Raw genomic sequence first — 27,915 nt, 5'->3', positions numbered from 1 at the left:
TTATTTGGTAGCAAAAGCCACACAACTTTCGGAGCTCCAAGCCCCTTCTCTTGGAAACTTCTTGTTAAACTTCTTACTGTGTTTACCCCAGTCCAACGCCGGCATCTCCACATTATGCTAAATTGCCCCTCAGTGTACCCAAACAGGCCCTGGAGTGTGGCGACTAGGGGATTTTCACAATAACTTCATTACAGTGTGAATGTAAGCCTACTTGTAACATAAATAAACTTTAGGACACTGGATGAATCCTCTTGCTGGTCTTTGAAATAGTAATCATGGAGAACATTGGTTTACACGTCTCAACGGAAATTCGGCACCTCCCTCAAGGCTGCACTGAAGTTTTGGATGAATGGTTATCCTGACCTGGCGACAAGGGAGAAACAGTCCCTATTTCAATGGTTCGTGCAACACCCAAGCAGTTCTGGGTTGCAGTCAGTGTTCCTGAATCTTGCTGGTCTGCCAGCTACATTGGAGGTGGCAAGGATGAAGCTAAAGGGCGATCCATAGGAAATCAATCGCCTGGAAACTCAGAGTCCCGAGGAAGAAACTGGGAGAGAGAGAGAGCAAAGCACAAACTGGGGTATGGAGAGACTGAAGAACATAAATTGTGGAAGCGAGAAACAAGCTAGAGAGAGAAAGTAAACAAAGACAAACTGCGTCGGGGGGAGGGGGGTAAGAGAGAAACAAACACTGTCTGGGGAGGGGGGAGGGCAATACAAACGGGGGAGGTAGGGAGGGACACAAACTGAAATGAGTGGGAGTTGGTGTTGGCTTGTGATTTACACTGTTGTACTCATTGGTACTAAAGCATCTTTGGTTCTTCTCTCTGAGGATTCAGCCTTACCTCCCCGAAGGTGCAGTTTGGTGGGAGGGCGTGAGAGGCAGTGAATTAAATTAGGTTTGTTTGATTTAATTCATTACATACTTTAAAGGTTAATAAAATTGTCTGAACATTTTAGTTATGTTACCTATCCTGAATCAGTGCTACTTCCTTTGTGATCAATCCTGTAGAAACACCATAGAAATATTTTTTATTTGAACGCACTTGTCCGTAAATCTTTATTATTTTGTGCTATTTCTTTGACTTAGAAATGGTATTAATAATTTCAAGAAAAAAGTCAAATATTTCATACCATCAAATCTCCGGAAATACGTTAAACCCAGGTTGGCAACCGTATGTGAACATCATAGTCATCAAAGGTAACATACAAAGTAACTTTTTAAAAGAGTTACGGAGCTATTTCTCTTGGGTGACAGGCATCCAAGGAACCCCATGTCGCATGTTCAAGGCCAATCCGAATGAACAACGAGGTTGTATAGTATGCTGACTACTGTGGAATGAGCTTTGACAAAGGGTCATCAGGACTCGTAACGTCAGCTCCTTTCTCTCCTCTCAAATGCTGCCAGACCTATTGAGATTTTCCATCATTTTGTCTTTTGGTTTCAGATTTCAGCATCCGCTGTAATTTGCTTTTATTTGAATAGTATGCTGATTGCGCGCGCACATTGGTATGACTGACAGAACCGGATTCAGGTGTGCGCAACACATTCTGATTACCTGGGGAGCTGAGAGCCAGGTGTGTGAGCACCGCGAGCTCCGGGTAACCAGGTGTGTGAGCACCGCGAGCTCCGGGTAACCAGGTGTGTGTGTGTATACCATGAACTCTGGATAGAGAACCAGGTGTAGATATACCTTGAACTCCGGGTAGAGAACCAGGTATGTGAGCACAGCGAGCTCCGGGTGGAGAACCAGGTGTGTGTGCACCGTGAACTCTGGGTAACCAGGTGTGTATATACCTTGAACTCCGGGTAGAGAACCAGGTGTGTGAGCACAGCGAGCTCCGGGTGGAGAACCAGGTGTGTGTGCACCGTGAACTCTGGGTAACCAGGTGTGTATATACCTTGAACTCCGGGTAGAGAACCAGGTATGTGAGCACAGCGAGCTCCGGGTGGAGAACCAGGTGTGTGTGCACCGTGAACTCCGGGTAGAGAGCCAGGTATGCGAGCATACATGTGCAGTATGATTGATTTACTGTGAATTTGTAGAAGTTGAATATTCGCGCGTTACCAGTTCACAATTTAGCATTTGTTTCATTTGTGTTCTCCCGTTTGAATTTAAAACTTGATCGAGCAGTGAACAGCATTTTAGCGACTCTGAGCCTTCGTGTAAATATCGACACTCGCTTTAGTGTCGGGAAGATGTTACCTTTCACCCAGGTTAAGGTCCAAGGCTACGAGTCGTCAAAAGGCCAGAACGAGTGATATTTCAGGAAAGCTGCTGGTGTGTCGAAATAGAATCGGGTGACACAGATGTTTTTTATATTTAGGAATATCGGCAAAGTGAATTTTTTTTTGATGTTTGGTTGCCTTGGTTGTGAGTGGCATTGCCAAGGCCGCTGCTGTTAATGCAGCAAAAAAACACTGACGGTTACTTGACAATCTGATGAGGTGTTACTAATTTACTACTCTTCCTGTAAGAGGAATAATGCGCTTGGCTGTAATAAGAAGGGAGAGAGAAGTAATTGCTTATGAGTAAAGCTTGTAGGAAAAATGACAGTGAATCTGCTTCGGGGCAGAACATGTTGAAATTCATTGCACACACATTTGAAATACGAAACAAGAAACTTTGACTTTCCGAATAAACGCTCTTATGCAGAAAGGGGTTATTACTGTGGGGTGGATCAATGGATTATTGGTGATGTCGGGCAATAAATTGATTAGATGATTTTGGATTATTAATCTCACTAGAAAATTATTGATCCAAAATGTTGATACATTAACAAAACATAACGACCTAGATTTTGCAGTGGTTTTTGATGGCAAACGCGGAACAATCAATGTTCGCCGTCACTACTCCCCTGCAGATGAATACTGCAATTTTTGTTTTTTGTTGATTGGCAGATTGACAACAGAGATCCTGAAGGAGCGGACTGTCACTCAATGCTCTGCGACAGGGTGTGCTGTGGACCCAGTTCACTCTGTCCTCTCATCACGCCCCGCCACCTACATAGAGCAATCATCAGTTGATGTGGTGAGAACTTCTCCATTTCTGTCCTTGCAAGGTGATTACAAATTCTATTTTAAAGTTTCAGGAGTTTCAATCAGGAGTAATGGGGTTATTAATGGCATTGGGAGGAATAACTGTTGCTAAACAACTGACCTGGCCCTGAAAAAAATAATATATTTGTGGAGTGTTATTTTAAATTTCTCCATTAAGATTAATGACTCGACTTTTGAACTACATTTTAACATTTATTTTCATGATATTTCAGTTTGTACCTTCACCCCATACCTATGACCCAATCCTTCATTTTACTCCGTGTAAAATTTTAACAAGTGATTTGATTTTAGTGCTTTTCACTTCCTGGTTGGCAGTCGGAGAATTCATAGAGTCATAGAGGTTTACAGCATGGAAACAGGCCCTTCGGCCCAACTTGTCCATGCTGCCCTTTTTTTAAAACAACCCCTTAAGTTAATCCCAATTGCCCGCATTTGGCCCATATCCCTCTATACCCATCATACCCATGTAACTATCTAAATGCTTTTCAAAAAACAAAATTGTACCCACCTCTACTACTACCTCTGGCAGCTTGTTTCAGACACTCACCACCCTCTGTGTGAAAAAATTGCCCCTCTGGACACTTTTATATCTCTCCCCTTTCACCTTAAACCTATGCCCTCTAGTTTTAGACTCCCCTACCTTTGGGAAAAGATATTGACTATTGAGCTGATCTGTGCCCCTCATTATTTTATAGACCTCTATAAGATCACCCCTCAGCCTCCTATGCTCCAGGCAAAAAAGTCCCAGTCTATCCAGCCTCTCCTTATAACTCAATCCATCAAGTCCCGGTAGCATCCTAGTAAATCTTTTCTGCACTCTTTCTAGTTTAATAATGTCCTTTCTATAATAGGGTGACCAGAATTGCACACAGTATTCCAAGTGTGGCCTTAGCAATGTCTTGTACAACTTCAACAAGACATTCCAACTCCTGTATTCAATGTTCTGACCGATAAAACCAAGCATGCCGAATGCCTTCCTCACCACTCTGTCTACCTGGGACTCCACTTTCAAGGAGCTATGAACATGTACCCCTAGATCTCTTTGTTCTGTAACTCTCACCAATGCCCTACCATTAACTGAGTAAGTCCTGCCCTGGTTCAATCTACCAAAATGCATCACCTCGCATTTAGAACATAGAACATAGAACATAGAACAGTACAGCACAGAACAGGCCCTTCGGCCCACGATGTTGTGCCGACCTTCATCTGAAACCAAGATCAAGCTATCCCACTCCCTACCATCCTGGTGTGCTCCATGTGCCTATCCAATAACCGCTTAAATGTTCCTAAAGTGTCTGACTCCACTATCACTGCAGGCAGTCCATTCCACACCCCAACCACTCTCTGCGTGAAGAACCTACCTCTGATATCCTTCCTATATCTCCCACCATGAACCCTATAGTTATGCCCCCTTGTAATAGCTCCTTCCACCCGAGGAAATAGTCTTTGAACGTTCACTCGATCTATCCCCTTCATCATTTTATAAACCTCTATTAAGTCTCCCCTCAATCTCCTCCGCTCCAGAGAGAACAGCCCCAGCTCCCTCAACCTTTCCTCATAAGACCGACACTCCAAACCAGGCAGCATCCTGGTAAATCTCCTCTGCACTCTCTCCAGCGCTTCCACATCCTTCTTATAGTGAGGTGACCAGAACTGCACGCAATATTCCAAATGCGGTCTCACCAAGGTCCTGTACAGTTGCAGCATAACCCCACGGCTCTTAAACTCCAACCCCCTGTTAATAAAAGCTAACACACTATATGCCTTCTTCACAGCTCTATCCACTTGAGTGGCAACCTTTAGAGATCTGTGGATATGGACCCCAAGATCTCTCTGTTCCTCCACAGTCTTCAGAACCCTACCTTTGACCCTGTAATCCACATTTAAATTTGTCCTACCAAAATGAATCACCTCACATTTATCAGGGTTAAACTCCATTTGCCATTTTTCAGTCCAGCTTTGCATCCTATCTATGTCTCTTTGCAGCCTACAACACCCCTCCACCTCATCCACTACTCCACCAATCTTGGTGTCATCAGCAAATTTACTGATCCACCCTTCAGCCCCCTCCTCTAAGTCATTAATAAAAATCACAAAGAGCAGAGGACCAAGCACCGATCCCTGCGGCACTCCGCTAGCAACCTGCCTCCAGTCCGAAAATTTTTCATCCACCACCACCCTCTGTCTTCGATCAGATAGCCAGTTACCTATCCAATCGGCCAACTTTCCCTCTATCCCACACCTCCTTACTTTCATCATAAGCCGACCATGGGGGACCTTATCAAACGCCTTACTAAAATCCATGTATATGACATCAACCGCCCTACCTTCATCAACACACCTAGTTACCTCCTCAAAAAATTCTATCAAATTTGTGAGGCACGATTTGCCCTTCACAAATCCGTGCTGACTATCCCGGATTAATCCGCATCTTTCTAAATGGTCGTAAATCCCATCCCTAAGGACCTTTTCCATCAATTTACCAACCACCGAAGTCAGACTAACCGGTCTATAATTACCAGGGTCATTTCTATTCCCTTTCTTAAACAGAGGAACAACATTTGCCACTCTCCAGTCCTCTGGCACCATCCCCGTGGACAGTGAGGACCCAAAGATCAAAGCCAAAGGCTCTGCAATCTCATCCCTCGCCTCCCAAAGAATCCTAGGATACATTTCATCAGGCCCAGGGGACTTATCGACCTTCAGTTTATTCAAAACTGCCAATACATCCTCCCTCCGAACATCTATTTCCTCCAGCCTATTAGCCTGTAACACCTTCTCTTCCTGCAAAACATGGCCCCTCTCCTTGGTGAACACTGAAGAAAAGTATTCATTCATCACCTCGCCTATCTCTACTGATTCCATACACAAGTTCCCACCACTGTCCTTGACTGGCCCTAACCTCACCCTGGTCATTCTTTTATTCCTCACATAAGAGTAAAAAGCCTTGGGGTTTTCCTTGATCCGACCCGCCAAGGACTTCTCATGTCCCCTCCTAGCTCTCCTCAGCCCCTTTTTCAGCTCATTCCTTGCTAACTTGTAACCCTCAATCGAGCCATCTGAACCTTGTTTCCTCATCCCTACATAAGCTTCCCTCTTCCTTTTCACAAGACATTCCACCGCATTTGTCTAAATTAAACTCCATCTGCCATTCGTCAGCCCACTGGCCCAATTGATCAAGATCCCGTTGCAATTGGAGATAACTTTCTTCACTGTCCACTATGCCACCAATTTTAGTGTCATCTGCAAACTTACTAACCATGCCCCCCATATTCTCATCCAAATCATTAATATAAATGACAAATAACAGTGGACCCGGCACTGATCCCTGAGGCACACCGCTGGTCACAGGTCTCCAGTTTGAAAAACAATTCTCCACAACCACCCTCTGGCTTCTGTCAAGAAGTCAATTTTGTATCCATTTAGATACCTCGCCCTGGATCCTGTAGGATTTAACCTTATGCAACAACCTATCATGCGGTACCTTGTCAAAGGCCTTGCTAAAGTCCATGTAGACAACATCAACTGCACTGCCCTCATCTACCTTCTTGGTTACCCCTTCAAAAAACTCAATCAAATTTGTGAGACATGATTTTCCACCCACAAAGCCATGCTGACTGTCCCTAATCAGTACTTGCGTCTCTAAATGCCTGTAGATCCTGTCTATCAAAATACCTCCCAATAATTTACCCACCACAGATGTGAGGCTCACAGGCCTGTGGTTCCCAGGCTTTTCCCTGCAGCCCTTTTTAAACAAAGGCACAACATTTGCCACTCTCCAATCTTCAGGCACCTCATCCGTGACAATCGATGATGCAAATTTCTCGGTTAGGGGATCTGCAATTTCTTCCCATATATGAACAGAAATTAATAAAGTTAAAACTAATTACAAACTAAAACAATCAAGTGTGTACACACAGGGGAGGCTACCTGGGATTTAATATAGGAATGTACCGTAGGTTGGCTGTCAAGTATATATTTTCCTCTGCATTTGGAGTTAAGAAAACTTGCTTTTGCTAAATCGGTATTATAAACCAATGAAATTTGAGTCACATAAATTTTCTTTAATCTTTCTCATGAAATATCCCTCATGAAGGCTCACTATGCTGTTTAGATTCATCCCTATGGAAAGGGTACAGTGTAAGTAAGGGATTAGGCAAGTCAGAAATACTGGCCAGGACGCCACAAGAACTTGGGCATTTGGGAGAAGATTGTAGTCACAGACAAAGAAATCAAAAACTAGCACTTGTATAGCACCTCCCATGCCCTCAGCATATCCCAGAATAATTCACAATCAGAAAAGGCAGCGATATATTTAAATAATTCCACAGGAAAAAAAGAAGAAAATAAAATTGACTTTGTTAATGTGTTGATATCCTGAGTCAATCTGCATGTCACTGAAAGCTGAAGTAGGGGCGTGGGATGTATAATAGAACAGAATCCAGAACTTGATATGTGGAAACCATTGAGCAACATCTCCAGCAGTACACACAATGCTGGTGAATCATAGAATCCCTACAGAACAGAAGAGGCCATTTGGCCCATTGAGTCTGTACTGACCACAATCCCACCCAGGCTCTATTCATGTAACCCTCATTTAACCTGCTAATCCCCCTGATACTAGGGTCAATTTAGCATGGACAATCAACCTAACCCGCACATCTTTGGACTGTGGGAGGAAACTGGAGCACCTGGAGGAAACCCACATAGACCCGGGGAGAATGTGCAAAGTTCACACAGACAGTGACCCGAGGCCGGAATTGAACTTGGGTCCCTGGTGCTGTGAGGCAGCAGTGCTAACCACTGTGCCATTGTGCCGCCCTCAAATAGTGATACCTCGGCTGGCCTGTCTGCAGGGCAATGTATGCTGACAACCAGCAGAATCAGGGAGAGAATGGAAAATGGGATGAAAAACGGACCTTTTGTTAATAAGAGGGGTGTCGGTGGCGTGGAACTGCACCCAGAGCCTGTAAATGAACACAGACAATTTTCTGCTGTTCACTATGCCCAAGCATAGTGGGGCTGAACAGATGGGAAGGCAAGTGATGAAGATGACACACTGGGCGGGGTTTTCCGGCCGCGTTCGCCAAGACCGGAAAGTCCCGCCTGCGTTCGCCAAGACCGGAAAGTCCCGCCTGAGATCAACGGACTTTTGCATGATCTAGTCCAGTCTGCTACGATTCCCGTGGTGGGTGGGATGGGAAAATTCCACCCAAAGAATCTACAGACGGATATAGACAGGTTGAGTGAGTGAGAACAAACTTGGCGTACAATGTAGGAAAATATGAAGTTATGCACTTTGATGGGAAGAACAAAGGATCTGAATGTTATTTAAAAGGTGAAAGACTGCAGACACTTGAAGCACATAAGAATTTGGGAGTCCTACTGCACTAATCACAAAAAGTTAGCATGCAAGTTCAACAGGTAATAAGGGAAGGCAAATGAAATGTTGGCCTTTATTTTAAAGGAAATGGAGAATAAAAATTGGGGAAGTCTTGCTAAATCTATACAAGGCACGAGTTAGACCATACCCGGAATATTGTGAACAGTTTTGATCCCCTTATCTAAGGAATGATATATTAGCAGTGAAGGCAGTCCAGAGAAGGTTCACCAGGTAATCCCGGGATTGAAGGGATTATTTATGAGAGGTTAAGTAGGTTGGGCCTGCACTCACTGGAGTTTAGAGGAATGAGAAGCGATCATATTGAGACAATGAAAAGTGATTCAGTTCCAAGACAGGATGGTGTGTGACTGGGAGGAGCACCTATAGGTGATGGTGGTCCTATGCCCCTGTTGCAAATGCCCTTCTAGTTGGCTTAGGTTGTGGGTTTGGAAATTGCTGTCAAAAGGAGCCTTTGGGAGTTGCTGCCATGCATATTGCAGATGGTATACCCTGCTGCCACTGTGCGCCAACAGTGGAGGGTATTTGAGGTGGCAGTTGCAACAGGCTGCTTTGTCTTGGATAGCATCAAGCTTCCGGAGTTATAAAGTACTAAATTTAATTAGGCCACATGTAGCGTATTGCACACTGCATTATAAGAAAGATGTGATGATTGTTATTTGATTTGATTTATTATTGTCACGTATATTGGGATAGAGTGAAAAGTATTCTTTCTTGCACGCTATGCAGATAAAACATACCATTCATAGAGTACATAGGGGAGGAGGAAAGGGGCGGGTGCGGGTGCAGAATGTAGTGTTACAGTCACAGGTAAGGTGCAGAGAACTGAAGTAATTAACTGTTTCTACGACTGAATGACATCATTGCTGCTCCATACCCAGAATCCTCATTACACAATGCTATAATCAATTGCATGTTGAGAAAGGAAAGGCTTTCACCACAGCGCTCATTAGATCTCTCAGAAGCTTTTCTTGACATCCACGGCGAGTCACTGACAGCAATATCAGGGCCATTTAATGGCCGGGATCTCCTGCGTTGTCGGATCATTGTCAGATTGCTGCTATGGAAAGTTTAAAGTTAAGTATGAATGTTGGTGAATGAGTGAGTGGGCAGATATGTCGCTGGGTAAGCAGGTGAGTTTTTAAAAATGCATTCATGGGATGTGAGCATCACTGGCTGGGCCAGCATTTATTGCTTATTGCCCATCCCTAATTTCCCTTGAACTGAATAGTTTGCGAGGCCATTTCAGAGGGCAGCTGAGAGTCAACTGCATTGCTGTGGGTCTAGAGTCACATGTAGGCCAGACTAGGTAAGGACGGCAGACTTCCTTCCCCAAAGGACATTAGTGATGAAAATGTGTTTTCACACCAATCAACAATGGTTTTGTGGTCATCACCAGGCTTTTAATTCCAGATTTTTATTGAGTTCCGATTTCACCATCTGCCATGGTGGGATCTGCACCAGGGTCCTAAGAGAATAAACCTGGGTCTTTGGATTAGTAAAATGACAATACCACTACATCGCTGTCCCCATGGCAGACAAGTAGGGTGATAGGTGGGAGGGTGGCAGGCGGGTGAGGTAGTAGTTGGCTGGTGAGGAGGCAGGGGGGTAGTCAGGTGGTCAGGGATAGTCATATCAGGCTGGAGATAGCCAGGCGGTAGAGGTTAGTCAGGAATTGAGTAGGGAATTAGGGTGGTCATGGTGAGTGGGGCTGGGGAGAGTGGGGGATCAGTGCCTTATTTAACTAGGAATTAGATTAGGATATTTCTGTCCAGCGTTTACCGGGTACCTTTCCAGGTAAATCCCACAGAACTGTCCGAAACCTTTGACTCTGATATGAGACAGAGACATTCACAAAGGCAGCAGGGGAAGTAATCATTGGAAGTTGAATCTTCCCAGGCAATTCCCAGAGAGGTGAGCATGTCAGGCCTTCTGCAGAGTCCTGATGCACATCCAGGGTCATACGTCTTGTATCCAATGATCCGGACACCAGAAGATTTGGACCATTATCTTCATATTTTAAAAGAAAAAACCAATTCACTGTTAAAAATGTGATAATCATAGAATTTGACCATTTACTGTAAGGTATGAACAGTGTGCACTAAAGTTTATTTATTATCACAAGCTGACATTAACATGGCAATGAAGTTACTGTGAAAATCCCTGAGTCGCCACACTCCAGCACCTGTTCGGGTTCACTGAAAGAGAATTTAGCATAGCCAATACACCTAACCAAATTTGTCTCTGGGACAAGGGAATTGTCCTATGATGAGAGGCTAAGTAAATTGTGCTTTTATTCTCTGAAGTTTGGAAGAATGAGAGGCGGTCTCATTGAAATCTGTAAAATTCTGAAGGGGCTTGAAAGGGTAAATGCTGAGAGATTGGAGGGGTGATCTTACCAGAATTTGGCTAAGTGTTGGTTTCGGTGAGAAAAACAGCATGTTTCTTTCTAGATCTTACTATGCTGTCATAAACAAAACAACTGGGCAAGTTTCACGATGTCATGCAGGGAGGTGGGGCCTAAACATGCCAGCAAAGCCTGGTTGCACTGAGATTGGGGTGCCATGTTTAAAGGGTGCCCCGATCTGAACATGAATAAACCTTCCCTCAGCTGACCATGGAGGTCTCAGGGGCTACCTCCCCATTATGACTGAAGTAGGCATTCACACCTCAAATTCCCTGATCAGAGTCAGTACCTCTTCCACCCTCCCCCAACTCCCTGATCAGAGTCAGCACCTCTCCCCAACTTCCCCAATAGTCAATGCCACCCCCCCTCACCCATATATTGGAACCCTTCTCTGCCCCCCCCAACAGTCAATGCCAGCATCCCCTGCCTCCTTCCACTTCCTATCCGCACAATCTTTTGTTCTCTCAGGAAATTAAGAGATATGGGGAGTGGGTGGGAAATGAAGTTGAAACCCAAGATCAGTCATGACCATATTGAAAGGAAGAGTAGGCTCAGCAGGCCCTATGGTTATGCCACACTTGTGTGCAAAAGCAAGTTAAAAAACCCCAAAATTCTGTTTGAGTTTTTGGACTTTGCGCCTACAATATTAGCTGTGCTCACCCCAGAAACTATACAGCATAACTGGTCTGCAGATGTCTTAGAACTTAAATAAAAACACAATTTAATGGATCCTCTACTAGTTTAGGATTTTCAAATTGTATTTTGAAAACTGCTATTGAAATTCAGTGGACTAAATGCTATTTATTTTGCAAATAGGTAACAGCCTATTATTGGTTGCATCTGTCACTGAACAAATTATAACTTGAGACCTTTTATCCGAACTGCATATTTGTCATTCAGTAATGGACTATGAAGATGCACCAGAGCCGCATTATAAATCCTGCCAAACAAATCCAGCACATCACTATGAGCACCATTTACAGGTCAGTAGCTACTGGGTTAGCATTTTGATGTGATTTATTATTGTCACATGTATTAGCATATGGTGAAAAATATTGTTTCTTGTATGCTATACAGACGAAACATACCATTCATAGAGTAAATAGGGTAGAAGGAAAGGAGAGGGTGCAGGATATAGTGTTACAGTCATAGCTAGGGTGCAGAGAAAGATCAGCTTAATATAAGGTAGCTCCATTCAAAAGTCTGATGGCAGCAGGGAAGAAAGTGTTCTGGAGTCAGTTGGTACGTGATCTCAGGCTCTTGTATCTTCTTCCCGATGGAAAAAGCTGGAAGAGAGTATGTCCGGGGTACATGAGGTCCTTGATTACGCTGGCTGCTTTTCCAAGATAGCGGGAAGTGTAGACTGAGTCAACGGATGGGAGGCTGGTTTGCGTGATGGACTGGGCTACATTTACAACACTTTGTAGTTTCTTGTGGATTTGGTCAGAACAGGAGCCATACCAAGCTGTGATACATCTGGAAAGGATGCTTTTTATGGTGCATCTGTAAAAATGGGAGAGAGTCGTTGCAGACGCACCAAATTTCCTTAGCCTCCTGAGAAAGTAGAGGCATTGGTGGGCTTTCTTAACTGTAGCGTCAGCGTGGAGAGACCAGGATAGGTTGTTGGTGATCTGGACACCTAAAAGCTTGAAGCACCTCGACCATTTCCACTTTATCACCATTAATGTAGAAAGGGGCATATCTTCCACTATGCTTCCTGAAGTCGATGACTATCTCCTTTTTACTGACATGGAGGGAGGGATTATTGTTGTCACATTTTAAGCACTCATTTAAAACACTATCTCATGGTACATTTTGGTTTTAGTATGTTTGGTAAATTTGGAAAATCCCCCTATAGTCCGCTGTTATTTTCATTTTATTGTGGTTTTTGAGTCACCACCTCCCTGCCCATCCCACGCACTCACTGACACTTCCGTTCACCACATCCCTCCTTGATACAACAGAGGGAAGTGGTGAGTGCGATGGTCGGTGTGCAGGAGAGATGATGGGTGTGAGGATGGGGCAGGGAGGCAGTGAGGGGGGGGGATCAGAGCGTGGGAGAGGGCAAACTGCAAAGTTGGGGAGGAAAGCAAGGAGCCAGAAAGGCGGCGAGCTGGAGGAGGAAAGTGGTGAGCAGGAAGGAAAGAGTTAATACTGTAAGCTATCAAGAGTTAGTAAGTTATTAAGGGTTAGTAAATTATTTGTGAAGTTGTGATAGTCTCTCAACATCTGGGTCAGAAAGTCCAGGTTCAAATCCCACTCCAGGACTTGATGGCCATGGAAAGTATGTTTATAAAGTGATAAAAATCCTTCAAAGTGCTTGATGGTAACAACAGGAGAGTTTCTTGGTTGGCTATATTACAGAAGACAATGGCAAGCCACTGCATTGCTTTGCCAAGCATAATCATGGGTCAATCCAATGGAAGACCATGGTTGTCCACATCCTGGATATGTTACCACAGGAGTTAGTCGGAGGATTTTTGGGCCAGTTAGATACAAGGCAGCCATTAGCTTTTTAAAAGACAGATTAGGGACATAATCCATCCTTGTTATATATTTTCTTAGAGGAAAGTGCATTTCTTTTAACATATTATTATTTAGCATGCTGTTCTTTAAGAACACGTTAGGAGTGCTAAATGAGGGGTACTCCCTCGGAAAAATGTTTCTAATCTCAGCTAGACTATGTGAAGTGCTTTTGACCCACATAGAATGGTAAATTGTAACTCCAATCAACCTCAGCTCCTCTCAGCATTCACTTAGCAGTTTGTCACATTTTGTAATAGACAAATTCGTAATTCATAGAACAATCTGACACATTGACTTCCTGACCAATGGTTTGTGTGGAGTGCAAGACGAGTAAAAAAAAGGGATAAATAAAAAGTTGAAATTTGCAGTTTGGTTTTACATAAAGTTCATGTATGGGTGTTCTTTTTACCCAATGGGCTAACTTTAAAAGCGGGCACAGACTGATGTCTAATTTTTGTATTCATGGCAATTAATTCACTTCAACACATTGATCATTAAAATTTTCAAACAAATTTGTGACATTTGGCATAATCTTCATTTGGTTATTTTTAAATAAGGAGATACTGGAACTATTAGTGCAATATACTGTACATGAATGCCCAAGTATGACTTTATTAACTTAGAAGCATTGATTCTGCTCTGTCAGAAGGAGAATTTATGGTATTTTTCTCTTCCATTTTTTTTCCCCCACACTTCCTGAAGTCAGCTTTGCTTTATACACCTTCCGCAGCCAGACTCCTCTGAGGCTTCCACCTTTGGCAATCTATAATTAGTCAATGCACATGACAAAGCGACCCATGCACACTGTTCCTAACCTTGAGGAAATATTTTGCCTTTGCTGAGCACTGGCTATGATAGGGACTGGAAGCTCATGTTGTACCATCCAAAGGATAGCATTTTGAAGCAGCCTCACTATCATCCTCTGAAAATGAAATCCAAACTTTCTAAGTTACTTATCTCTATCACAAAATGTGAACTTGGGAAACGAATTTCTAAATTGCTTTATCTGACCCGAGTGATGATTTTGATATGAAATACCAATTTGTTTTCCTAGGTTTACTAAATTGAGATATTGTTCACTGCCTATTGCTGTGTACTTTCACACACAATATTGTTCTCATGTCAACTCTTATACTGTAACAGAAACATTTCACCTTGTATGAACTGATGGAATGGCATTTAGGAACCAATCAGAAACTGAGCTAAGGGAATTTATGCTGCCCTCTTTGGCATTGATCACCACCACATTCCTTGTGTAGTTGAGTCACTTTTTAATTTTGGTATTTGGAAATGAACAAACAGTTATTTCAGAGGGTTATTTTTAAAACTGCCAAGATGGCATGTGGCATGAATTTAAAAATGGCAATTTTTAAGGCAATTTGTAATTCAGTATTCATTGGCTTCAGGTTTTATAGTTTATATTATCATATATTGAACAATATGACTTCTCGCTTTTTTATTTCCTGAATTTTATAATCAATAAGGGAAAAGCTTGTCAATATTAAGACCTACTGAACTGATGCTAATAAACTCAAGAACTGACCCTCGTCCAATTTAAAACTTGGTAAAATATTAAACATGAGAAAATACTTGTCTCTGTACAGTAAAAACTTGATTTTGATCAACTGTGTTGTATTTTAAAAATTCCTGCCATTTGTTTGACTATATATTTTTATGACAATTTTGGAGAGTAGCAAATACTTGAATTCAGCAGCCAACGTTACAAAGTTACACATTTCCAGAAGTTGTTTAAGGTCAGCCAAATAGTTACTTAATTGCTTCATTGGTTAATTCTTTAAATTACTGTGGGATGCAGTTGGCATTTTCTAACGTTTGTTTTTATCCGATAGACTTTACCTCTTAATTTCTCTGGGAATCAGCTTGAACTTGAAGAATGTAAGATTCGAGTAGTGCAAAATACATCAAAGCAAAATAAACCAGTTGCCTTGTGGACAGAGGATGAAGTATGCGAGTGGATAAGAAGCCAATGTCCAAGACATAGTTCTATTTTTGTAGAAGCAATATCTGAACATGCTATCTCAGGTAAGAGTTTAAAATAAGTTAGTGTTCCTTTAGTAGAGCAATCAGAAATGATCCTTTTCTTCATACAGTCCTGTTTCATGAGTGAATATAGCAAACGTTTTGCTTTGATTTAAGATTTTCTCAATTTCACCTCTGCCTTCCCTCAAGCTTCTAAGCATTGTACTGCAAAGGAAGCTTTGGGAATGTGTAAGTGTAAAGTTTGTAATTTAAGGCCACGTCTTGGATATTCTGTCATATTTAGTGCTTAGTCATCCTGTAAGCAGCTCGAGCAACTTGTGTTTAGTACGGATCAATGACCAGATTCACTTATTTTAATCGATATGCTTGTTTCCATTTTAGAATATAAAATAATGGTGAGCATTCAATATTTGAATTACTTGACAAATAAAATGGCTCCACCTGCATACTACTTTTAATCCTGGCCACAGCTTTCTCTTGGAGCATCCTGTTCATATACTTGATGTTGTTACCTCCTTTTGCTTTTTAAAAAATATTCCTCTATTCACAAACAGAAAGGAACTGGAGACTTCCCAAAGTCTGAGGTGATTTGTAATTCCCACAACAAGCTTATCATTTACAGTTCACTTGGGAAACTCATTAGCATTTTAACTACCTATTGTTTCACTGCCTTCAGTCAACTTGTGAGATATTATTTGCTTCAAAAATCAACCATTTAAAGGTAGCTTGTTTCTCTAAATCTTTTCTGTGGATGAATGGTCATACTAATTTGAAACTTAACAATGATCATGGCAAAATGTAATATAGAATGGAAAACACTACAAAACCGTGGCAAAATTGAAGAACTCAAATTGTGTCCTGACGTCCTGAGACTGATTTTACGTTTTATAAAAATGTATTACAGAAACTTCTCTGGATATGTACTCTGATAGCTATTATATGGAATATTGACAGTTATTGCTATGATTTATGTACAACTTTCATCCAATCTAAACATGAAGTTAATTCCAAATTATCCATAATTAGTGTTAAGACTAACCAATATGGGGTAAAGATACTATATAAATGGCAATTGTTGTTGTGGAGTGAAGGAGAAAAGGAGTGGTTTAATGCTCCATATTTTCAAATTAAATTATAATTGTTTTCTTATATTGTTTTGGAGGAGGTGGTGAGCAGAATGGCAGCTCTGGTATTTTATATGCTAATACAAAATTCTTCAGTGGCAAATGTGGAGTTGCCAGTTTCAAAAGCTTGTAGAGCATACTGACCGGAGAAGAAGAGTAACTAACAGCAAACAAGTTAATGGGGTGATTTTCTCCCCCCCCAAAAAATCAAAGGGCCCGATTTTACCATCAAGTTGTGTGATGCACCATTGATTCACGCAACGACTAGATGTTGTGAAACAACAGGCTTTTATTAACAAGAACAGAAGCACTCCCGAACCGATGGCTAACCCGAACTGAGGCAAAAGGGGCGGAGAGCAGCCACCTTTATACCCCAAGGAGGGCGGAGCCCCGGATTGAGGCAGCAGGGGCGTGCCCAGGCAGATCCCATATACAGACAGTATTACAGTGGTTCACCACATTCACCCCCTGTTTAAAAAAAGAGTTCGGTGGGGGCGAGGTGGTGGAATGACAGTCACAAGTTATTGATTCAAGTTACAAGTTCAGTCTCTCCGGGGGCTTGATCTGCCGCTGCGACCGCCGCAATGTCAGCCGTGGTGCCAGTTCAGGAGGCTGCGGTGATGGGTCAGACGCCAGTCCATAACCGGTGAAGCCGTCCGTAGCGCCTTCAGACTGCTGGGTGTGTGGAGGCTGCTCCTGGGGCTCAGACATGCCGTACACGGGGGCTAAATGAGCGTGCTGCGACTCTGGTGCATCATGGACGACGTTGGGAGCCGGGGGTGAGGGGCCGTGGGACGTAGTACCTGCGGGGGCCAGATCGCGAATGGAGACCGTGTCCTCCTGCCTGTCGTGACATGCCACATAGGTGTATTGGGGGTTGGCGTGGAGGAGCCGGACCGTTTCGACCAGGGGGTCCGACTTATGGGTCCGCACGTGCTTCCAGAGCAGGACAAGGCCAGGGGACGTCAGCCACGACGGTAGTGAGGTCCCCGAGGAGGACTTCCTGGGGAAAACAAACATTCGTTCATGAGGGATGGCGTTGGTAGCCGTGCACAGTAGTGACCTAATTGAGTGTAGCGCATCAGGGAGGACTTCTTGCCAGTGGGAGACTGGAAGACCCTTAGACCGGAGAGCTAATAAAACGGCCTTCCAGACTGTCGCATTCTCCCTCTCCACCTGTCTGTTCCCCCTGGGGTTGTAGCTGGTGGTCCTGCTCAAGACTATGCCTTTGGAGAGTAGGTACTGGCGCAGCTCGTCACTCATAAAAGAGGAACCCCGGTCGCTATGAATGTAGCTGGGGAAACCAAACAGGGTGAAGAGGCTGTGCAGGGCCCTGACGACCATGGCTGAGGTCATTCCTGGGCAGGGAATAGCAAAGGGGAACCGCGAATACTCATCAACAATGTTGAGGAAGTATACGTTGCGGTCAGAGGAGGAAAGGGGACCTTTGAAGTCAACGCTCAGGCGTTCGAAAGGGCGGGTGGCTTTGATGAGGTGTGCTCTGTCCAGCCAATAGAAGTGCGGCTTGCACTCCGCGCAGACTTGGCAGTGCCTGGTTACAGACCTGACTTCCTTAATGGAATATGGCAGGTTCCGGGCCTTGATGAAATGGAAGAACCTGGTAACCCCCGGGTGGCAGAGGTCATCGTGGAGGGTCTGTAACCGGTCTAGGTTCGCGCTGGCACAGGTCCCCCGGGACAGGGCGTCTGGGGGCTCAGTAAGCTTCCCAGGCCGGTATAAAATGTCGTAATTGTAGGTGGAGAGCTCGATCCTCCACCTCAAAATCTTATCGTTCTTGACTTTTCCCCGCTGCGCGTTACTGAACATAAAGACAACAGACCGTTGGTCCATGAGCAGGGTGAACCGTTTGCCAGCTAAGTAGTGGCGCCAGTGTCGCACAGCCTCCACGATGGCTTGTGCCTCTTTTTCGACAGAGGAGTGTTGAATTTCAGGGCCCTGAAGGGTGCGCGAGAAGAAGGCCACGGGTCTGCCCGCCTGGTTAAGAGTGGTGGCTAGGGCAAAATCAGACGCATCGCTCTCCACCTGGAATGGGGTGGATTCGTCTACGGCGTGCATCGTGGCCTTCGCAATATCCGCTTTGATGCGGTCAAAGGCCAGCCGGGCCTCCGCCGCTAGGGGAAAAGATGTGGATTTGATGAACGGGATGGGCTTTGTCCGCATAATTGGGGACCCACTGGGCGTAGTATGAGAAGAAGCCTAGGCATCTCCTCAGTGCTTTGAGGGTGGTGGGGAGGGGAAGTTCCAGGAGGGGACGCATACGGTCGGGGTCAGGGCCGATGACCCCATTCTCCACAACACAACCAAGGATGGCGAGGCGGCGCGTGCGGTATACACACTTCTCCTTATTGTCGGTCAGGCTGAGGAGTGCCGCAGTGTGGAGGAAGTTTTGGAGGTTGGCGTCGTGGTCCTGCTGATTGTGGCCGCAGAAGGTGACGTTATCCAGGTATGGGAAGGTGGCCCGCAACCCGTTCTGGTCCACCATTCGGTCCATCTCACGCTGGAAAACCGAGACCCCGTTGGTGACGCCGAAGGGGAGCCGAAGGAAGAGGTAGAGACGGCCATCCGCCTCGAAGGCCGTGTATTGGCGGTCTTCCGGGCAGATAGGGAGCTGGTGGTATGCAAACTTCAAATCAATGGTGGAGAACACTCGATATTGTGCAATCTGATTGACCATGTCAGATATGCGGGGAAGGGGATACGCGTCTAGCTGCGTGTATTGGTTGATGGTCTGACTGTAGTCAATGACCATGCGAAGTTTCTCCCCAGTCTTGACAACCACCACTTGGGCCCTCCAGGGACTGGTACTGGCCTCAATGATCCCTTCCCCCAGGAGGCGTCGCACCTCGGACTTGATGAACGCTCTATCTCCAGCGCTGTACCATCTGCTTTTGGTGGCAATGGGCTTGCAGTCGGGGGTGAGGTGCTCAAAGAGCGAGGGAGGGGCGACTTTGAGGATTGAGAGACCACAGGTGGTGCGCAGTGGCCGGTCTGTTAGCTGTGGATTTTGGACGGAGATTGGGGGAAAAGGTCCATTATACACCATAGTGACGCTCCCAAGGTGGCACATGAAATCTAGCCCCAGTAGTATGGCAGCGCAGAGCTCTGGCAGCACAAGGAGCCTGCACTTGTCATACACCGTGCCCCGTACAGTCAGATTTGCTACACAGTATCCGAGGACATTCACTGACCGGGACGTCGAAGCCATAGAGATTGATTGCTGCATTGGCAGTACTGGCAGTGCGTAGCGCCTCACCGTGTTAGGGTGGATGAAACTCTCCGTATTCCCACTCTCAAATAAGCAATTAGTAGTGTGGCCGTTTACCTTGATGTCCATTATCGACCAGGTGAGCTGGTGAGGCCTGGACTGGTCCAACGCGACTGAGGCCACTGTCGGGTTAGGTGATGCGGTGTACGGTTCCCAAAATGGTGGCCCCCGTGACTCGGATGATGTTACCCAAGATGGCGGCTCCCGTGGGTCACGCGTGGCTGATGGCGGCCTCCGTGGGTCGCACGCAGCCGCTGGCGTCCAAAATGGCGGCACCCACGCATCGCACCCGGTCGATGGCGTCGAAGGTAGTCCCTCCCGCGGATCGCACATGGCGCTGCTGGGCCTGGGGGCTGATTTTGCCCTGCAAACTTTCAGGTAATGACCCTTCTTACCGCAGCCAGAGCAGATCGCGTCTTTCGCCGGGCAGCATCGTCGTGGGTGCTTCTCCAGGCCACAGAAGTAGCACCTCAGGCCTCCGGGGACTGCCACAGTGGTCAGTTCGGCTTCGGGATGGGGCGTGGCGTAGGTTTGCGGCCCTCCCGGGTACAGAGATGGCTGCAGTCGCGGTGTCCACGGTGCGCCCTCGTGGTCGGGGGTATACGCTTCGAGGTTCCGGAAAGCCAGCTCCAGCGAGCGGCAAGCTCCACAGTTTTCTTCAGGTCCAGCCCACCTTGTTCCAGCAGGCGCTGCCGGATATAGGTCGACCTGATGCCCGCGACAAAGGCATCTTTGATCAGGTCGTCGGCGTTTTGGGCGGCTGAAACGGCCTTGCAGTTGCAGGCTCTGCCGAGTGCATGCAGTTCACGCAGGAATTGCTCAGTCGATTCCCTGGGCTGCTGTCTGAAAGTGGCCAGCAGGTGTCTGGCGTCGACCTCGTTCGGCTGCCGGTTGTACTGGCTCTTGAGGAGATCGATTGCCTCCTGGTAAGTCTCTGCGTCACGGATCATCGCGAAGACCTGAGCGCTGATGCGGGCGTGGAGCACATGCAGTTTGTCGATGTCTGTTACGACGATGGATGAGGAGGAGGCGATGAAGGTCTCAAAACAGCGCAGCCAGTGATCAAAAGAATTTGAGGCGCCGACTGCCTGCGGATCCAAGTCCAATTTGTCAGGTTTCAGGAGTGGCTCCATTTCAAAAATTTTGTTAATAAAATTGATGCACCATTGATTACGCAAAGACTAAATGTTGCGAAACAGCAGGCTTTTATTAACAAGAACAGAAGCACTCCCAAACCGATGGCTAACCCGAACTGAGGCAAAAGGGGTGGAGAGCAGCCACCTTTATACCCCGAGGAGGGCGGAGCCCCAGATTGAGGCAGCAGGGGCGTGCCCAGGCATATCCCATATACAGACAGTATTACAGTGGTTCACCACATTGTGCCCGTTTTCGGGTGTGAAAACTTGGTAAAGTTTGGGCGTGAGGCAAGTAGCGCGATCCGTGCCCGCCTCCGTGCCCGTCCCCCTTTTACCAAGGGCTGAAAATGGCCACCGTGGGAGCCGTGCCCAAAACAGGCGCAACGTCAATTTAAATGCATTTGCATGCATTTAAATTGACTTAATGGGCTGCACGCCCAAACTTACTGGCACTTCCCTTCCTTACCACTGCGTTCGCCCATCCAGAATCAGTGCGAAACAGACACGATTCGCAAAGGTCTGATTTGGGCGCTCCAGCTTCCGGTGGCTCTCGGAGGGGAGGGGTGGGGGGGGGGCGGGGGGGAGAGAGAAAAGCCATGGGTGAGGAGTCAAATGGCTCTCTGGTGGGGGAGGGGGAGGGAGGCGGATCAGATGGCTCTCTGGTGGGGGAGGGAGGCAGGTCAGATGGCTCTCTGGTGGGGGGGAGGGAGGCGGATCAGATGGATCTCTGGTGGGGGGGAGGGAGGCGGATCAGATGGATCTCTGGAGGGAGCGGATAAGCTGGCCCTCTGGTGGGGGGAAGGTGGGTCAGATGGCTCTCTAGTAGGGGGGCAGGGGGGTCCACTGCCACTGTGTGTGATCGGTGGGGGGGAAGGGAGGGAGGGAAGGGCCCATGATCGTTCTGGGGGTTGGGGGGGTTAAGGGGGTCAGTTATGCTGTGGGCTGTGGCAATGTCTGTGGGGGTCAGGGGGAGGCATTATCTGGCCCGGGAGCAATGTGGCAGGGGAGCGTTTCTCTATCTTTTTTTTTCTACGCATGCGCAGTTGGAGGCGCCAATTGGAGCTGCAGTATTTTGGGTGCGATAAGCCCCACCCACGGGCTTCTGCAGCACGATTCAGAATCGCTGCTTTTTTTTCAGACGGAGTGCGTATGGGGGCATGTGAGAATGGGTCTAAAAGTCGGATCTGCAGAGGCTGTCAGGTGATAGGAGGGCCTAATCCCGCTGGAGAGGCCGGCAGCAGAGTACTCAGGGGGCTATCGGGCATGTGCCGATCTCCCGATATACCTTGTCATGACCCTCCCCCCGCCCAACTGATTACCACCCCACCCATCGTTGGCCTCCCGATGGCCAGCCCTGATCCCCAATCGCCCGCCCCACCACTAGCCCCCACCTTCTGCAGAGTTCCTTCCTTCCTCCCCACTCCGGCTCTGCCCCCTCAGGCTCCAACCCTTGCCATTGTCTGGGCACTGCCAGGATCCCAGGCTGGCACTGCCCAAGGGGCACTGCCCTCCTTGCCCCCAACCTCTCGGGAGCCTCAATGGCCTCCAGTCCCACCAGCTAGGCCATCACGTCAGGTCTCCATTGCTGGGATCAGCTGTAATCCCCACTGGTGGGAACCTTCATCGGCAAGGTTAGAAACCTAAGTGAGCCCGGACAATACAGTCTCAGGCTCACTAAACAGAGTTAAAGTAACTAATGACTATTAAGATCATGTCAACAAAAGTGGTCTGGGAAAATTGCAACCGGTGGGTTGCGATTCCCGTTATTGGCCTCCCGCTTACATTTCCTGCCCCACTGCGCTATTTAACCAGCTCTCACCACTAGCTGAGAGGAGGTGTATATGTATATCTCGTTGTTGTGAGAAATAGTTCTTTCCATAACAAACTTGTTGCTGATGCACGTGGCAGATGTGCACTGCTGAGAATAAGCGACATTTGGCCTCTAATTGGAGCTGTCCGTTGCGTGACTTCTTCTTTAGCCCTCACTCAAAGCAAGCTGCAACTAAGGCAAGCCAATAGCCATGAAGGGCAAACATAGTTAATATATATTCATCAATACATTCCTTGTAGAAACATGATGCAATCAAGACATACAATGGCTTTTTATAGAATGTATGGTGTGTTGTGCAAATGTATACCTTTTTCTAACAAAAAACGAAAGACTAACTGGTCCAGAATTTCCATTCTCCAGGGGTTGAAGATGCGCTGGGGACTACGCCAGGCAAGGATTGCAGGGGAATTTTCCAGGAAGTTTAAATTTCCAGTAGGTAATTAACCCACACGTGGAACCATCTGAAACTCCAACTTAAATTGGAGACTTCAGATGGTTCGGACTCTCTTAACGGAATAGATAGCCAGGAAAAGTTTGAAGGATTAAAACCACTTCTTGCACCAAGCAGCTATACTACAGGTAATAACTCCCCTCGCCCCCTCCACCCCACAAACACCCCACCTATCAATCATGCCTACATAGGGAAAAAGCAACTGGCTTAATTGTTTTTGTCCATGATCATACTACAACCACAGCAGATGTTATTTGCTGAGCAAACCCATTCTCAAAAGGAAACCAGTCTTTCTGATCATAAACCTTTTAGTTTGTATTTTGAAAATAAGGATGAAAAGCTACTGACCCCTGAAGCAGAGAACCCCAGTAACACCTTCAAAATTCTAAACTTAAAAGATTTATTAACAAAAGAGATAAACACACAATATTAAAGCAGTCTCACCCCCAAAAAACGCCACTTGATTAGAGCATACAACTAAACTACCTTCTTGGCAAAACTCCTCTTATAGATTTTTAACTGTAAAAAATCTAGTAATATTATCCAAGACTGTTGGATAAAGATAAACTACATGACCTTGGAATGGAACTCCAAAACAAAGGTTCAGAAACGTCTGCTTTCTGAATACAAAGATTTTTCTGGCTGAACTGGATGGTTGCTTCAAACTCGCAACTTTCACACCTCCTCCCAGCACAGTTCTGGTCCCAAGACATATTCCCCCACACAGCTACACCAACTCAGCTTAACATCTTTCCTTAAATATTTTTTTTCCCTTTCATCTAAGATTCCATTGTCCTCAAATACCTCTTTTAACTCAACCTTTCCAAATATAAGTATTTTTCATGTTTTGCTATTGCATCTACTTTCAGGTCAATAAAATTTAATATCCCTTCCCTTGTTTACTTATGCAACCTTTGTAAGTTGTAAAAATTCCTCATCACTTCAGAATTTCCCATTGAAATTCAACAGCTAAAATGTCAAGTTCCCATTATCTCATAATGCAAATTTTAAACTCAACCTATTTATTTGTAAATTCAACCTCACCATAACCTCTCATTACAAATGCATGGACCTAATCTGTTTACCTCTTTTATCTCTCAACTCTCACAGACAAGCTGTCTCTATATACCTACCTAACCTACACATCTTTGGACTGTGGGAGGAAACCGGTGCACCCGAAGCAAACCCACGCTTGTTCCCAAAAATATTTTTTTAAAAATCCATTATGCAAGACAACTTGCAGAGTTATGTTCACAAAATTAATTTGAAGCTAGCCATATTATTGTCTGGTAACATGATCATGAAATACCTTCACAGGAGGGGTAAAATATCATTTAGGATATAACTTGTATCATCGTCTTTGTTAGCTGCTTAGTTACTTGAAGATACCTTAAAATTTCCAGAACTTATACATGCAGGGAACAACCTATATCCTTGTGCCATTATCTGTCTTACGTGTGTAAATTGTTGATGCTGGAAAATATGTAAATAATTTAATCCAATGTTTATTAAACTAGGCAAAGCTAGTGCAAACCATGCCATGTGATATTGCCTCTTTTTTTACTTGAAGAAAATGCATTAATACATTTTTTTCTCTAAATTAAAATAATCTATATAATCTGCTTGATCATTGGTGATCCTGGCTCAAGAACCACATTTTAGGGAAGATGATGTGCCTCAACTTGTGAAGTACGGCCTGTACCCCTTGTACAGCACATGCTTAGAATGGGCAACCATCTATATAGTGTGCAGTTAATGATAACCAATTTCCATCATCATCTGGTGTGTAGTTTTGTTTTTGGTAGACTCATTTGCTCTTGTTGAAGTGTGATAGCTTTACTTTTCTGCACTTACCATTTAAAAAACTTCACAATGCAAAATTTTTATTCTTCTGGTTCAGAATCTAAATCTTTTACCTTGTTTAACGCCTTTGAAAGGCATCAGCCAATTCCTAAAGAAATACGATGATGCAGCTTTATTTTGTGACTGGAGGCTGTTTCCATTGAACGCCTATTGGCTTTTCCTCCAAAATCACTCCTTGAAAGTTTTAAAGAATCCAAATTTTATGGAAATCATGAAAAATTACAAACTGGAGAGATCATCTATAATCACAGCAGTTAAAATAACATTTTGATATTGTAGTTCTTCACATTCAGCTAAATAAGGGACAATTTCTTTCCATTTCCACTCATTTGAGAGAAAATTGAGCTGTTAGTGGCTCCAGGGTTGGATTTGCAATTTGGATAAAAAAGAAACAAATGCTGAAATTTAGGTTGTTTGGTTCCTAATGGCATAGTAATGTCATGACTGCTTTTAAAATTAGATTGGTGCTTTGTTGTTTAATGCAGAAGCCTGTCAAATGGCAATCAATTACCATGTGATTGCACAGGAAGTTAATTATTATAAAATGTTTAGAAACTCCCTGGAGGCTGATTTTTTTTATTAATGTTTTATGTTAAGATGAAATCAGTGTTTCATAGCTTTCATAATAATTGAAAATAATGAGTCACGTAAAAAGCTGGTAGTTGAAATTTTTGTTAATTCAATACATATTTATAATCGACTATATGGTCTGACAAATTGAGCTAGTGCTCTTTTGATATGCAGATAAGAGTTGAAAGTGGCTTATCAGCCTAAGAGCAACACGATTCTTCTCTCATAGTTCCAGAAGACTGTGCTTCAGAATGCTGGAGGCAGCTGTGAATGTTAATATCCACAGAGCTGTGATGAAGGTTGTTAGTTTCTCGCTAGCATTATTAGCAGACTAACTGAAGTGTTAAGCTGTTCAACCAATTATCGTCACCTCATGTGTAACTTTAGCAGTTTGGTTATAATTGCATGGTAGCATAGTAATTGCCTTGACATGTGGATGACACATTGACCTATGAATCTGTGAGGCTAGTATTTTGAGGTAGTTCTTACGGCATGTATGACTTGTATAAAACTAGATCTATAAAAGATCCTGTTGTTTCATAACGCTTCACATGATTAGTGGGATCATTAAAGTCTAGACGTTGGTTCCTTTATCTTTGGGCCTATGGTATTCTTCTCTGCAACAACATTTTTGTTATAATCTCAGGTTTTTCGATTCTCCTCCAAAATGGTAATGTGTCTGGCTGTGACTCGGATTGTTATTAGAAAAAGCAAATGCAGAAACACAAGAATATTTTCATTAATTTTTGGACAGTACTTGGTGCTAACATTTTTAAGATACTTATAGAAGACCAAGTTATTCATACGCAATAAAAACAATTATAATTTTAGGACATTGCATGTTTGATTTGCAAGGCTTTACTCTTTTATTCCACTTCAGTATTCCCCACCTCTCTCCCTATCATCATTAAAACTCTTAACTTTATTACTCATCTAAGTCTTCATTACTCGCACGACTGTCCTGAGATTTTCCTTGCACAAAATTCCAACACATCCAGAGTTATGTCCTTGCAACTATGTTGTACTAAGTCCCTGCCTTCACTGACCTCTTTTGGTCCTCCATTCCCCAATATGTCCATTTCTGAACCTGAGTCTTTAGAATTCCCTCCGTGGCCTCACTTCATTTGACCATTGTAACTTTCCATATGCCAACTTGTACCCTCTGCTTCACAGACTCCCCACCTCCCTTTGCACCTTTCGTTCTATCATCTGTGCCAATACCTACAGTAAGAAGTCTCACAACACCAGGCTAAAGTCTAACAGGTTTATTTGATAGCACAAGCTTTCGGAGCACTGCCTCTTCATCAGGTGAGTGGGAGTTGTGTTCACAAACAGGGCATATATAGACACAAACTCAATTTACAAGATAATGGTTGGAATGTGAGTCTTTACAGGTAATCAAGTCTTAAAGGTACAGACAATGTGAGTGGAGAGAGAGTTAAGCACAGGTTAAAGAGATGTGTATTGTCTCCAGCCAGGACAGTTAGTGAGATTTTGCAAGCCCAGGCAAGTTGTGGGGGTTACAGATAAGAAACTGATAGCCAAGTTCCACACACATGAGGATGGCCTCAACCGGGATCTTGGGTTCATGTCACACGATTCAGCAATTCTGCGTTGTCGTGTGTCGTGAAGGCCGCCTTGGAGAACGCTTACCCGAAGATCAGAGGCCGAATGCCCGTGACCGCTGAAGTGTTCCCCAACAGGAAGAGAACACTCCTGCCTGGTGATTGTCGACTGGTGTTCATTCATCCGTTGTCGTAGCGCCTGCATGGTCTCCCCATGAGAGACTCTTGTGCTTCAGAGTCTGTTGGGGGATTCACGCCAGTGGAGGGGAGGGAGTGGTGGTTAGGCTGGATGTCAGTCGTGAATCCCACTATATTCCCCCCCCAACCCCCACCCTGACATTTCCTGGCCAAATGCGCTGCTGAAAAAAAATCGTGCCCCACAACTTTTCAATTACTGTTTCTAACACTTTTCTCTGATTCCTGCTTGGTGTACCCACCCTCCCTTTTGTGAAACATCTTGGGAGAGTGGGTGGTAAGGTAGTTTCTGGATGTGGGATGCTCACTGGATGTCAGAAAAAATTCTGGCTTAAATGAACTAGCTAATCTTTCCAAATCATCAGTTTCTCCTGGCACATTCTTTGAAACTGATTAAAGCACAAGTATTTACCAATATGGATGCAGTTTGATTCTTTTCACAATGGATGCCTATTAAAATATTGTTTCTGAAATTACCAGGACTGTTCCTACTGCCATT

General features: G+C 44.8%; 1 protein-coding gene across 1 annotated transcript in view; it reads left to right on the top strand.

The window, feature by feature from the left end:
- Positions 1-1,935: 1,935 nt before the first annotated feature.
- The window catches only part of LOC144493676 (sterile alpha motif domain-containing protein 12-like), an 82,866-nt gene continuing 56,886 nt past the window's right edge, over positions 1,936-27,915 (top strand). The window contains exons 1-3 of the mRNA XM_078212976.1: positions 1,936-1,961; positions 11,769-11,851; positions 15,245-15,437. Coding sequence (XP_078069102.1) covers positions 11,771-11,851; positions 15,245-15,437 — 274 coding nt within the window. The 5' untranslated portion in view covers positions 1,936-1,961; positions 11,769-11,770. The remainder of the gene's footprint in view (positions 1,962-11,768; positions 11,852-15,244; positions 15,438-27,915) is intronic.

This window comes from Mustelus asterias, chromosome 5, assembly GCF_964213995.1.
Source record: "Mustelus asterias chromosome 5, sMusAst1.hap1.1, whole genome shotgun sequence".
NCBI classification, from domain to species: Eukaryota; Metazoa; Chordata; class Chondrichthyes; order Carcharhiniformes; family Triakidae; genus Mustelus; species Mustelus asterias.
The sequence above is the reverse complement of the archived record's forward strand: the minus strand, read 5'-3'. Positions and strand labels throughout refer to the sequence as shown.